This window comes from Chelon labrosus (assembly GCF_963514085.1).
Source record: "Chelon labrosus genome assembly, chromosome: 4".
NCBI classification, from domain to species: Eukaryota; Metazoa; Chordata; class Actinopteri; order Mugiliformes; family Mugilidae; genus Chelon; species Chelon labrosus.
The window spans coordinates 20,331,895-20,345,963 of NC_140340.1; the positions used below are offsets into that span (position 1 = coordinate 20,331,895).

General features: G+C 40.7%; 1 protein-coding gene across 5 annotated transcripts in view; it reads right to left on the reverse strand.

Moving 5' to 3' along the window:
- LOC311487018 (plasma membrane calcium-transporting ATPase 1-like) overlaps positions 1-14,069 on the reverse strand; it is a 99,242-nt gene that overhangs the window by 18,110 nt on the left and 67,063 nt on the right. For all 5 annotated transcript variants that reach the window (XR_014699015.1, XM_084543101.1, XM_084543102.1 and 2 more), the window contains 10 exons: positions 12,487-12,701; positions 12,125-12,367; positions 11,335-11,576; positions 11,011-11,248; positions 8,307-8,486; positions 7,490-7,577; positions 7,181-7,287; positions 4,818-5,009; positions 809-1,022; positions 512-723 (listed from right to left, as the gene is read on the reverse strand). Coding sequence is in view for 4 of the 5 variants with exons in the window: in XM_084543101.1 (XP_084399227.1) it covers positions 512-723; positions 809-1,022; positions 4,818-5,009; positions 7,181-7,287; positions 7,490-7,577; positions 8,307-8,486; positions 11,011-11,248; positions 11,335-11,576; positions 12,125-12,367; positions 12,487-12,701 (1,931 nt within the window). In the remaining variant the exon portion in view is untranslated. The remainder of the gene's footprint in view (positions 1-511; positions 724-808; positions 1,023-4,817; positions 5,010-7,180; positions 7,288-7,489; positions 7,578-8,306; positions 8,487-11,010; positions 11,249-11,334; positions 11,577-12,124; positions 12,368-12,486; positions 12,702-14,069) is intronic.

Genomic DNA, 14,069 nt, shown 5'->3' on the forward strand with positions numbered 1-14,069 from the left:
TCCTGGTTTTGGTTCTTTTGTGGGATTTTGTTTATTCTTAGAAAATTAATAAATAGTCTCTGAATTCTCATTTAAAGCGTCTGGTCATTAGATCTTTGGTTTCCAATCTAGGGGAGTTAAAAATATGAAAAATGCTCTGAGAAATTGTTAATTGACCTAGATATCCAGAAAAACAAGGATTGCTGGACTTCTTGAAGACATTTAATCCAGGCTTTTTCAGTTCCAAATGACTAGCTAGAGTTAGGCAGTAAAAATAGCTCCTAGAGCTTTTCTCTACTGCGAGTCTTTCAATTTGATAAAAAGTTGAAGAGGGAAAATAAAACTCTCCAAGCTGGCTAATGATTATTCATCTTAGCTTGTTAGCTTAGCTCTATTACTAAAGTCATACAATAAGTCACTTGTTTTCAGTTGGTTGACATGCCACTGCTACACTGTGTGACAGCATCCTCCCTTCCTTTATGGTATTGAACCCATTATTTTATATATTCTGCTTTTCATGACAGAAGGTTACCTGCAGGGCGAAGGTGCCCAGCACGACGCTGCAGAAGATGGGGTTCCTGTAGATGCCCTCAAACACGTTCCTCTCTCCGTGGATCTTCCTGGCATTGATTTCATTGAAGAGCTGCATCATGACAAACACGTTAAACACAATGGTGTAGTGCTCTGAGGGCGGGGAGTGCAGTGGAGCATTGCGGCCGCTGTCGATGTCGAAAAACGTTTCGCCTGAAGAACAATGAAGGAAAAGACACCAGTCAAAACATTTTCCACAAACACTACACAAACATTTAACTGCCTATGTTTAACTCACCGGCGAAGAGCAGGGTGAAGATGATGACGAGCTGGTACACAGCGTGGCCGAGAATGTTCTTCATCATGGTCCTGGAGATCAGAGGCTTGTTGCGGCCATAGGGTCTACGTAAAAGCAGAGACTCGGTGGGCGGCTCGGTGGCCAGAGCGAGAGATGCCAGAGTGTCCATGATGAGGTTGACCCAGAGCATCTGGACGGCCTTCAGTGGAGAGTCCTGCAGGAGGAGGAGCAGACGTCAGGAGTTTTAACTCACAGGAGGAATTATAAATTTAAATGAGCAAACAAATAAATAGAATCAATTAATAAATAATGAAAGGTTTCAATCTTGATCTTTACATTCATTCATCTCTGTACATTCATAAAACATTACAGACATGAAAATTTTTTAAATTATTTAATATTCAGCTTGCAAAAAATTACTCTACACCTCAATTCAAGTCACCCAGAGCAAATCTGTGTCTTTGCATGAGCTTTCTCTGCAACTGCACAACGTTTAGTCTCAGCACACATGTCCCTTTATGATGATGTAACATCTGCAGCCAATAGTGGGTTTGGATTTTGGACCAATTCCAGACCAACACAGAGCGTTACAGTACATTTAGGCTGGTGGCTTCATCCAGAGTGTCATTTCTACTGGGCAGGACAGGGACATAAACTAAATATACTACTAGGTATTTTTTGTCTGTGTCACATTCTTATCCTACTGGTCAGTTTTAAATAAGTGTCTGTATGTTCATGGACATTATCAAACGATGTAGTGATCATTAAATAATGGGTTTGTCTGCAGTCAAACAAATGAACAGGTTTCTCCATGTCTTGTCCTCTTGGTCAGTCGTGTGTGAGTCTCTAATTACACGCAAACGCAAACAAGTTCAGCTGTGCTCACACAGCCAGTGACAAATAAGTACAACATTCATTACAGGTATTTACTTTATACATTTACAAATGAATATCAGGTTTCAGAAATCGACCTGGCAAGTAATGACAGAGGAGAAGAGAAAAAAGCTGAGTCATATGAGGTTCACAGGCGTATGCCCTGGGAGAGTGGAGTGGCCAGCTGACAGCCACATGAAAAGACAGTTCAGAAGAAATAAAGAGACCACAACTAAGGGAATTACTAATGTGCTGTTTTTCTTAATTTAAAAAGTTTTTGCAACATTTATTTTTATTTATCCTTAGTTTAACCCAGTAAAAAATACTCTTTTCCAGTTTTGACCCAGCCAAGAAGGCAGCAGATTTAGCAAAGTGAAAACACTGATTAAAGATTGGTTAAACAATAAACTGAATAGTCCGTTTTTCCCAGCCTTGGTCTAGACACCTTTAAGTGTGGCTGTGGCAGCCTTCTTGCATACTTTGTGTTTATCTGGTGGAAATTACAGCTTGTGCAAAAATGGCAGCAGCAACATTGCAGGTAGTTTCTCAGTCGTACAAGACCTACAGGTTTCTCACGGGTAGTCGATTTTAAACACAGAGTACAAGATAAACAGTGCATGCAGGGAGGCATGATGTGAATGCATAGCTAAAAATAAGTACAATACATCGTCAGCCTTATAGTGCAATTATTACAAGAACATTAATGTGTATAGCATAAATTGCTTGACTGATTTAGATGCATGCAATAAAGTAAAAACACATTCACACACACACTTCACTGGACTCCCTCCACCCTGAAACCCAGCGAACGCCCCTGGGTCTGTCCTCTGTATGTACAACAAAGACATAAATCATCTCTTAATGATCACTGCCAGCGTTTCAGTTGCCGAGTGACCAAGCGTTGGATGATAAGAGAGTATAATCACAGCACAGAGACCACAGACCTGCTGAGTCCCCGTTATATTTCAGGATTATGATGGTGATGCGTTGCCATGGTTTCAAGCTGAATCTTAGGCCTACTCCGCTCTGTGGTCGAGTTAGTTATCTGTCCTGCCAGCTGTGAGCCTTTCAATTAATACACAGCCCCAAGATCTTTTTTGTTCAGGAGTTTGGTTTCCTGATTAGAGACACGTTATGAAACAAAGAAAAAGTCAAACGGTCACACTGAAATCTCAACTGACGCACTGTTTATTGTTTCTGCGGAGATTGGATCAAATAAAAATTTACAGGTGTTTCCACAGTGTGTGACCAGATGTATCAAATACAGCAGGATGCCTCAACATTTAATTAAACCATCAAAATATAGACGGTTCCATTAATCTAATACAGCATCCTCTCTCGCTGCTTTACACAGTGGAGTCTGAGATCAAAACACAGCGATGAGACAAAAGTTATTTCATGCTTTTTCAAAAAGTTTGTTGTTTTAATCAACTTTTTTTCTGGTCTCTCGGGGAAAAATGTTATAAAATCTATTTCGTACCTCGTCACACTCACTTGAGGTGTGCCTCTCTGCAATGTTAAGGCAACACATAAGGAACTTTTGAGCAGTTTCCATGTTATATAATGCTACCTTTAGAAGGTAGAATGCACTGCTTGCATCCTGTGGATACACAATGAATTTACTCCACACATTATTATTTGTTTGCTCCTAATTATCTATCTTTATAGTCTGTGGTGAGTCTGTGCAGTATTCTAAAGTAGAGGAGATAACAGCTACTGGCTGTTATAAGAGACCGTTAGGCTTGTCACAGGTTTGCTTTTATGCAGCTGACCTCTTGCAAATATGTAAGATAATATTATGTAACATAATATGATATTAAGTTACTGTAGTCTCTGCTGTACAATCCCATGTGCAATTTGGTTTGATGAAGAAAAAGACAAAAGCAATAATGCTCAATTAATTCATGGCTCGAGAGAAAAACTGTTCCCAGGGCAATATCTCAGATATTCAAAACACATTATTTGTGTGTTCCATATTGGCACTGTAATGACGTACACATCATGATCCAAGAATTACAAATGTTGACCAGATCAAGTCCTCACCTCAGAATGTGCAGGCTGAGAGAACTTAAATATTTAAACCTGATGATATTAAAGCTACAAGATATAAATGTTTTATGTATCTCAACTGTAAAAAGTCAGACTAGAATATTATCTTTTAGATTTGAACTTCAAGATACAGAGTCAAATAAAATATACACTCACTTGGTAGTTCTTTAGATATACGAGTGAAAACGAATGAATTCTAATGTAACATTCATACGCTAAATCTTAGCTTCATGAATGTTCTGGTATTCAGCATTAGTTTAAAATAGCAGAAATAATAGAGAGCTACTGATTCAGTGTTTTCATTTTGGAGGAAGCTGTTTGTAGCACTATTGTATTGTATTGTACTGTGTTATTCCGACACATGTTTCTACTATTTTGACAACCCCATTTTAGTCAGTGGGCCAGGCTAAACAACAAAACCACTTTCATATTTAACAGCCCCACAAACAACATCCTCCAAAATAATCATCTTGATGAATTACCACCTTTCTGACGCTGTTTCAACATCAACTGAACATTAGAGCAGTAATGAAGCTAAGATTTAATGCAGGACTGTTATATTAAAATGCATACACTAGCGTACCTACTGAACATAGGTAACGGACAAAGTCTACAGATATACTGGCAACTCACTGACTTTGCAATGCTTGGAGCTAAATACTAACATTTACAATGCTACCATACTTATTTAGGACATATACCACCAAACATGTTTACCATGTAACTTAAGTTTATGAAGCTGCAACTAGATTTAAGTACGGCTAAGGCAATGTGAATATCATTAGTTATAAGAAGTGCTTTTTCAAGTATTTGGTCATAAGTTAAATTAAAAAACTGACCTGTTATGAGATGGAAAGCTGATCTATGTCACTGCAATCCATCCAGTGGAGGATTTTATCACTATACAGCCAACAGTTCATCACATCACCATGTGAGGATAATGATTGGTTTCCACTTCCATCATATTTACAACCTGGTGCCAACAATAGGCTCCAGCCCGCCCACTACCCTCCAGAGGACAAGCGGTTACAGAAAATGAATGAATGAATGAATGGTGTGATCCACTCATTCATTTCAGAGGTTTTACCTGAGTGATGCAGGCGCCGGTAAAAGCCACTATCACGGCCACCACGTTGACGGTCAGCTGGAACTGCAGGAACTTAGAGATGCTGTCGTAGACGTTTCTCCCCCACATGACGGCCTTGACAATACTGGTGAAGTTGTCGTCAGTCAGGATAATGTCAGATGCCTCCTTTGCCACATCTGTGCCGGCGATTCCCTGACAAGAAGCAGAGAGGGATGATCAGATGGAAAAATAATGAATAAGACCATCAGTCCTGTCGTTGTCTCATCAACCTCATCTGTGCTGCAGAACTAAACCAAATGACAACCGATCGTTTTTCTATTTTCAGTTTAATGGTACCCTTTATCTCCTCCTGGGTCTAAAGCAGTGCTCTCAAACTATCAGACTCACTGGCCTGCGTCACAAATCTATAAAGCCCCAGAGATTTTAAAGTCCAAACCACAAATTTATTTGATATGAGGGTAATAATGTACTTTCTACCCAGGCAGCAAAGCCAGAACATAAAGTCCCATCTTCCAAAAGAGCTCAAAAGATAAATCAGTGGTCATAAAGAGATTAATAAGGCAGGAAAGTACAAAAAAATTACTACCTCCTACCACTGACAGACACAGACTATGCTAAAACAAGAAGACATTTCTTCTCTTTGATGAGACCCCACGGTCACAAGCCAAAAAAGTAGGAAACACTGACTCTAAATAAATGTGCATGAACACCTCAGCTGTGACATGGGCTACTCAGGTTACCCGAGACCAAAATGACGAGCTGGGACCCAGAGATGGACAAGTGATTATCTTTTTATGGAGCTGAGGGTAACTGGTTTCTGTCTCACCTCAGCAGCATTACTGTGCCGAACATGCAGGGCAGTGTGACAGGTACAAGGAGAGGAGAGGGAAAGTCCTCGTGCTCAGCTTCCAAAGTGGATTTAGTTGAAATTTACTACTGAAATAAATACTGATGGTTCTTATTCACTGGCCCAATGACAGCTGGGATAGGCTCCAGCCACCCACGACCGCCTAAGGATAATAGATAATGGATGGGTGGTTCTTATTCGCCTCATGTTCTTGGTGAGGACTCCCTGGCCTGTGACCATCACTATATTTGAGTTAAACCCTTTTTCAGCTAAACTGTTCAAAGCTTTGAGTGAGAATGTTTTGGACTACTCAGTTGACACAGTGGTAATAATAAAACAGGGATTCAGTGTTAACTATGCACAGTCAGACTCTCCTAAACAGATGGAAGTGGGTCGCTCTGTGTTTTCCAGCTAAATAGGCAATAATTGAATGGGGACACTCCAGAGCAAGCTGAAAATATTCCAAACGGGAGATATTAAGACTCAAAGGTCACTGCTTTAAATCCACAGAGTGTTTTTTTGTTGTGTTTAGGAGGAGGAACTATTGTCAGGGTGATGTCTGACAGCACAGCAGCTGCTCAGCAGCCTGCAGGAGACGCTGGTGTTCAGATGACTTTCCTCAGTAAATAAAGGTCACAACAAAACACAGAGGAGTCAGCTGATGTTACTGGGCTCATCCACAGGCCTGTATCGGCTCTGATCAGCTGATCATCTGTTTAGTATAACTCTATCTGCTCTAATGCCAACCAGCAGTGAATCTTAATTGAACTAACAGAAATCAGCTGCTGATTCGTTCACTCATGACAAACACTCACAGTGAGCAGAGCTACAGCAGGTTTCATTCAGTCTCTTTGTCTGTTTGTCCTTTGTCCTTTGTGTATATATATTCTTAATGGTAAAAAGCTTTATCTCTTATTGACAGATTTGCAAATAACATGCACTGACAATACTGAGACTGTACGGCATTTAATTAACTGAACTTCAAAACATATTTTGTTGAAAAAAACAGAAAAAAAAGAAACTAATATTTGTCTGAAAAATACATCTGTATCTATAAAAATAAACCTGCATGGCTCGCAAAAAGTTATAGTGATATACTATAAACATGCAAATTGAACTAGATAGGAAAAAACTTACAACATCAAGGAGATCATTTAAAGGACCGAGATCAGGGTTGATAATATTGTTTGTGGTACATTATTTACTATATACTGTATACAAGACGACGCATACAAACCCTCCCTGTCAGTCTGCCACCACATTACTGTCTTTGTTTTTCACAGAGTGGGACCATGATGAAGGATTTATTGATTTATTGTTCCATTTCACAGCTGCCTTAATGAATCCATGGTATTACACTCAAGAGTTTTAGTGGGTGAGGTCTGGAGAAAATACCTATTTCATGGCTGCATTAGAAATGTAATTAACTTAAAGGTTTATTTTTTTCTTTTGGTAATCATGCAGAGAAAACTGAAGAATGAAGCAGTGAAGAGCTGTCGAACAAAGAAGTAGTTACCATGGCAAAGCCAACATCAGCCTTCTTGAGGGCGGGGCCGTCGTTGGTACCGTCTCCTGTCACTGCCACCACCTGTCGCGTTTCTCCCACTGTGCTGTCAATGATCCCTGATCAACAGAGTGGAACAAGAAAGAATCTGTATTTCAGTGGCTGCATGAATATTTATAGAAACATGGACGGTCCATATATACTGCATATCAGTCAGAGTTTGGCTAATATGATTCACGTCGTTCACAAGGACGAGCAAACATACAGCCGGCTAAACAAAGCATATCAACCAACATTAAATCCCAGTTAGAAGCAACCCACCTTTAACCAGAGTGTGTTTGTCTGTCGGGGATGAACGAGCCAGAACGCGCAGTTTGGGCCAGACTTTGTCCAGACGCTCTTGTTCCACCTAAAAATTTAAACATGCAATAAATAGTTGAACTTTTTACACAACAAATTATGCATCAAGTACTCCCAAAATATAATCCACTTTTGTAGAGAAACCCTCATATCATAGAACCATGAGCAATAAATTGAGCTGTGAGTTCTTACATTTAAATTTTAAATCATTATTCCCTGGATAAAGGAAAACAAATGTTTACTTTTGATGTAGAGAACAATCTCAGCAAGCAGCTACTGATTAAACCACAATAGACTAAAAATCTGTTGCTTATTGTTGATATATCTGTGTCAGTAATATGTTGGCCAACATTTAATATGAAATTATGGTAGAGATTTATAGTCTGAAGTAATTTAAAACTGTGAACATTGTTTATTTTTCAGTAAAAGAGAACAAAAAAAGAAAGAAACTATTGATTAGTGACATAAATTGCCAACTTAACACACAGTCTGATTCAACAATATTTCACGTAAATATGAAAATGTGGTTTTTGCTCTTCAAACTTTACCATTACAGAAGGTAATACAACTTCTATGTAGTAACCATCTTGAATCTCTGAACTCTAAAGAGATGCACATGATTCCCTGGATGTGAAAGTAGGTGTGGAAGTTCTTACTGACATGTTTGGGACAACATGATTTTATCAAGGCTCACTTGTTTTGAAACATTTCTGGAGACATCCCGTGGTCAGTGCTTCATGTGGAGTTATTTTAATTCGTCTTATGGAACTTGTCTCACCTCTCCCTTGTCGTTTCTGATATGCTGGTTGAACTCCTTGCCCTCCAGACACAGAAAGTCCTCTCCGGGCAGCAGGATGCCACACTTGGTCGCAATGGCACGGGCAGTGTTGATGTTGTCTCCAGTAACCATGCGTACAGTGATGCCTGCACGCTGGCACTTAGCAATGGCCGCAGGTACCTGGAAGAGGGAGAGAATAAAATAAATTGTGCATCGTCACAATAGACAACCTCACAGGTCAAGACAGAATGACAGAAATTTCTGTCTGAGTCACAGATTAATGATGATTAAACATTCCAGATTAAACACCCATTGCCAAAATAAATGAACTCCCAGGATGTTGACCTGCAGGTTTATATGGCCGCAGGTCTACAAGTGTCCTAACTCATCCTGCAACAGCAGCACTTTCTACCTATGAACCCACTGTTGTTGACATGCAGGTATATACAGGCACCTGTGAAGGGTTCATGGTCACTTAATGGTCAGTTGACCATCAGGAAGCTGTTGGCAGCTTCCTCTGCTCACCAGGTGGTTCAACTGATACAATCTGGCATCTGACAGAGACCGACGGGGGTCCTGTTTGTTTGCTTAGAAATACATACACACACCACTTGTTTGATTCATGCAGAGCGGAGCTTTGACCTGAGTGAACAGGGCTGGATTATTATTATGATACATGAGATCTGTGAACATCTTCAGTTCAATCAGACACTTTAAGGCAACAAACACAAGGGCCTCTGTAAATCACACGAATCGTACAAACAGAAGAAATGTCTGGTAGCTGGGATCCACTGATTTGCTGCTTTACTTAAGAGTCGAGTCGTGTTGTATCCTGACATAATGACGGGCGTCTTCCAGAGAGTCAAGTGGACTCCAATCATTAACTGCAAGTGGTTGTATCCGTCCTTATTCAGTATTTGTTTGGTGTCTGGTCACAGTTACAAACATGCTGCTGCACAGTAAGAACAGAAAGAATCAATTAATGCCAAAAGCCTAAAAATATTCGGACGAGTCGTGCGTCCATCACAGGTTATGAAGGGGTCGGCATTGAACTGCTGATTGACTCCTGCTGCTCTCCAGTTATTTCCATCCTGTCAGTGATCTTTGTGCTCTGACATTAAAGCAGCAGGCAGCAGCTCATACGCTTTCTGAGCTTCATTACAGGCTTCATTTAACTCCACTGAGCACCTGGCCAGGTCTGACTTCAGTCTTTATGTTAGGAGAATGTTCATTTACCTCCACTCTGTCAACACGCAGCCTTGTAACACAAATATAATAAAGTCATGACCAGTCTGTAATGATCAGTTCAGCTCTTAATGTAGATGATTTCAGCTCCATGAACACAATCTCTGATTATCAGGTAGATCTGATGTTTCTTTATTTTATGATGTGAACAGACTGGATGTAATACTGCAGGCATGCTCTTACTACTGTTCATCAAAACAACAAAGCTATTAGTGCAACATTATGAAATATCTTTGAGGAGGGAGCTTTACAAAGCCATTATCTCCTTTTAAGTAATTTATGGCTTTGAGTACAACAGACAGATTAGTTGAAGAGATTCCGGGTTACAGGCCCTCCACCTCACCCTCTAGTGTGGAGATTTAGAACAGGTGGAAACAGCTGGAATAAGAGCTGTTTCCAATCCATAATGACACTAGTTGTTCAGCATCAAACTCTCTTTGCTCTCCCAGACTACATTATTAATAAACTTCAGTTCAAAAGAGCAAGTGACAAATCTTGAAGAGAATAGTCTTTCTCATAGATGATGACAGTTGTTTCCATTTTTAATGAGAGCTTTAGTTTGTTGTGGTAACAGATGTACAATTTTATCTAGTTGGTAAATCTAAACATTGCAACCTGCGGTCATGTTGTACCAGAACAGACTGATCAGGAACAGCATTCAGTCACAGGTTTACTTCTTAAAACACACTGTTATCATAGGCGTCTTCTTAACCCCTGCATTGGATCATTTTAATAATTTTATCTTGTTTTAGATTCACACTCTGTCAGGCAAACACGTTGTGACTGTGTTTTGAAAGGTGGACATAAAGTTAATGTTGTAATGGAGATAGAAGACATATTATCTTTCCAGTATGAGCTGTGTATCTTCTACAGGTATTTGTTAAAAGCACTGCATTCTTACTGGATCATATCTAAAGGCACCTGGACTTGTTTGAGTTTTTCACAAAGACGTTTCACCACTCATCCAAGTAGCTTCTTCTGTTCTAAAAGACTGGTGGGGAGTACGAGTTTTTATTTAAATGTAACAGTTTTAGATTTGTTTTAGATATGCTATGACCCAGATCATAGTAAACCTTCTGACATGGTCTCTGTTTAGCTGTGTGTGCCCTGACATCATGTAGACTGAGCACACCACTCCAAATATCGGTGACGTTTTTCTTTGCTCTGATAATTTTACTCTCTGGCTTTGTCTTTATTTTTTTCTAGTTTGGGGTCATCCAGATACTGAAAAAGAACCGGATGACAGACAATATTGTGACATGATGTTGCATCAATAAAGGTTTACTGAAGTTAAGCAAAATCCAATTGCTGAAGCCTGCAAATGGTGAAATATGGCGTCTAATGACTCCCTAGCATACTGCTGATTAATCACATTCTTGACAGCAGCTGATGGTCATTAATCATCCAGACATAACCCAACAACAAGTGTTAATTACAGGAAGCATTAACTGTGCTGTACCTCAGGTCTGACAGGGTCCTCGATGCCCACCACAACGATGCAGGTGAGTTCATTCAGGATCTCGTTCTCGTTGTCCCATTGTGGCTCTCCGGCATCGGCAGGAAAGTCCCTGTAGGCAACGCAGATGGTCCTCAGTCCGTCGCACGCCATCGGCTCGATCACCTTGCGCACCATCTCATCACGATCCTTCGGCTTGAAGATGCGAGGCTGACCCTGGGCGTCCAAGATACGAGAGCATCTGGAGAGGAGAGGAGAGGAGAGGAGGTTAGCAGACAAGTAGCTAGGACATATGGAGGTTTTTAAGTTAATTGTATCTTGTCTTACTTCCTCAGTACAATCTCTGACGCCCCTTTGCTGTACATGCGAAAGCCTCCGTCGGGATTTTTCAGCACGGTGCTCATGGACTTGCGGGAGGAGTTGAAGGTGTAAACCTTGTAGAGTTTCTCTTCGGGAACCTCATCTCTGATTGGCTGGTAGTCCCTCTTCAGTTGCAGCACCAGGCCCAGCAGAGAGCACTCTGTCTTGTTGCCCACGTGGCGGGGCAGGCCACCTTCTTTCTCAGGAGGCTGAAGTGATCAGAGTTTAAAGATTCATCAGTTTCATGTCAGCACAAATAAACAAGAGCACCAGAAGTAGATCTGCAGTGGTTCAGCTGTGCTTAATTTGAATGTGTGTTAATTTAATCACACAAGCACTCGCCTGTATATGAACCAACTCAGAGAACAACAGAAGCTGACGTGAGAGTTTCAGCTGTGTCGTTCACGTCTGACAGAACAGATACAATCCTGTTTTAATCAACCCAGCTGCCTACACAGTGTTTTCTTTCAGCTAAACAGTAGATAACAAAGACTCAAAGCACATTTTTGCAAATACCACAGTGTATTGGGATCTGGGGATAGCAACCTCACCTACACTCAGCTCTGTACCTGAACACATCCAATGCAGACACTGATGGAAGACTGAAGCTCCACTGTTCATGTTATGCCTCCCGTCTATCAAGTAGGATAGTAGGATCCTACTTTCTAAACTGTTTCCTTTCTTGTAGCTATTCTTTATTTAACAATAAATGGTTGGTAACTTAGACTGGGCACAACAGGGACAGTGAAGGCCTCACCAGGATCTTGGTGGTGTAAGCCGAGTTGATGGAGATACTGTTGACCATCACTTCCAGGGTCTCTGGTTTGATGGCGTCTGGGTCGGGGACAGTCTTGTAGTGTGTATCACCGATGTACGCCTGCACCACCGTCATGCGGTTCATAGTCAGCGTCCCCGTCTTGTCGGAGCAGATAGCCGTGGCGTTGCCCATGGTCTCACAAGCATCCAGATGACGCACCAGGTTGTTGTCTTTCATCATTTTCTAAAAAAGTAAAAAACGACGCTGCACTTATTATAACCTCAACGACTGTCACATGACTCTGAGAAGAGAGAATTAATGTTCCATCTCTCATGACTCCTTTCACTTCCCATCCTGCATACCTTAACAGAGTAGGCCAGAGAGATGGTGACGGCAAGCGGGAGGCCTTCAGGAACGGCCACCACCAGCACCGTCACGCCGATGATGAAAAACTTGACAAAATACTGGATGTATATGGGGGTGCACTCGGCCATCCAGGTCTTTCCCTGGATCCCAAAGGTGTTAATCACAAAGTAGAGGATGAGGATGATGACGGTCACAGCTGACATGATCAGGCCTAGTTGGAACAAGCACAATGTCACATTCAGGTGAAGTAACTTTTACACATACAGTTCCGCTTAAAAGTTTATGCACCCTTCAGGATTTTTGACATCTCTGCACAAGTATGACTCAGAACTTCAGCATATCTTCACACAAGTACTGAGAGTAGAAACAAACAGACCCCAATCAAATAAATGAAACAGAAATACTATGCTTTTGTATTTGTTTGTTCGAGAAAATAAATCCTTTGCTCATATCTGTGAGTTACAAAAGTATGTGAATCCTTGTTTTCAGTACCTGATGTAACTCCCTTGTGCAGGAAGAATAGCAACTAATTATTTCCAGTAACTGCTGATCTGTCATCTACAGCGGCTTGCAGGGGTTTTAGCTGACTTAGTTTTCAGTCATTTTTATGCAGAAATGTAGAGGATTCTGAGGGGTGCAAATACTTTAAAGCAGCCGTGTATATACGTATGAACTTATTGGTGTCTTTACAGTCTGTACTAGATTTATCCATAGACATTTAATCTAGATTGAACAAACCTTCAGGAGGCCAAGTCATTTTTTACAGTTTAATGTATAATATCATTCCCTTTGTAATTAGCTTTTTTGTTAAAATGTCTGGTGCATTCAAGAATGATCTGATGTCCATTAACTAATGGCAAGCTGATCTCGATCTTGTCCTTGATCTTGTTTGCATGTCATCTTTTCTTTCTCTCACTTTGTTTCTACTGTAAACTATCAAAACAACACGAGACTTTCACGTTCTTGAATGCTTTTATCTTTTCACGTGGCATACATTTGAATATGTCGAGCTTATAAAGAACGCAGACGGCATAATGTTTGAATACAAAAGAGAGTCAATAATAAATCATTTCACTGGACAATACAGTATGTTGTGTCAGACAATGTCCTGAATGTATGACAGGTGAGGGCAGGTGAAACAGAAACATCCACTGCATGTGTTGTTCTGCTTCCTCTCTCCTATCAATCAACCTCCACTTAAAGTGTTTTGGCCCAAATTATATTTCTATCCGGTAATGAGGGGCCGTTTATTACTGAACCAGGTCTGTCGCTGCCCCTCAATCCCCACCTCGTTCCCCTGCCCATCCTGAAAAGCCCTCAGTGTATTAAGGTCAATTGAAATGACACAGAAAACCTTCACTTCTGGGATGAACCACGTTCCCAATAAAACATCCATCCAATAAAACTGAGTGCATTTTGACCCCCAGCCTGTCGTCCCCTCGCTGCCCGATCACTCTGGCTGCTATTAAACGAACAGTCTCTATTATCTGCAAATGTCTTCCTTGTCTCAATCAGAGTCAGGTGACAAGGTTATTTTCATATCTGTGGATCTGAATGCATTCCCTTATCTGGGCACACA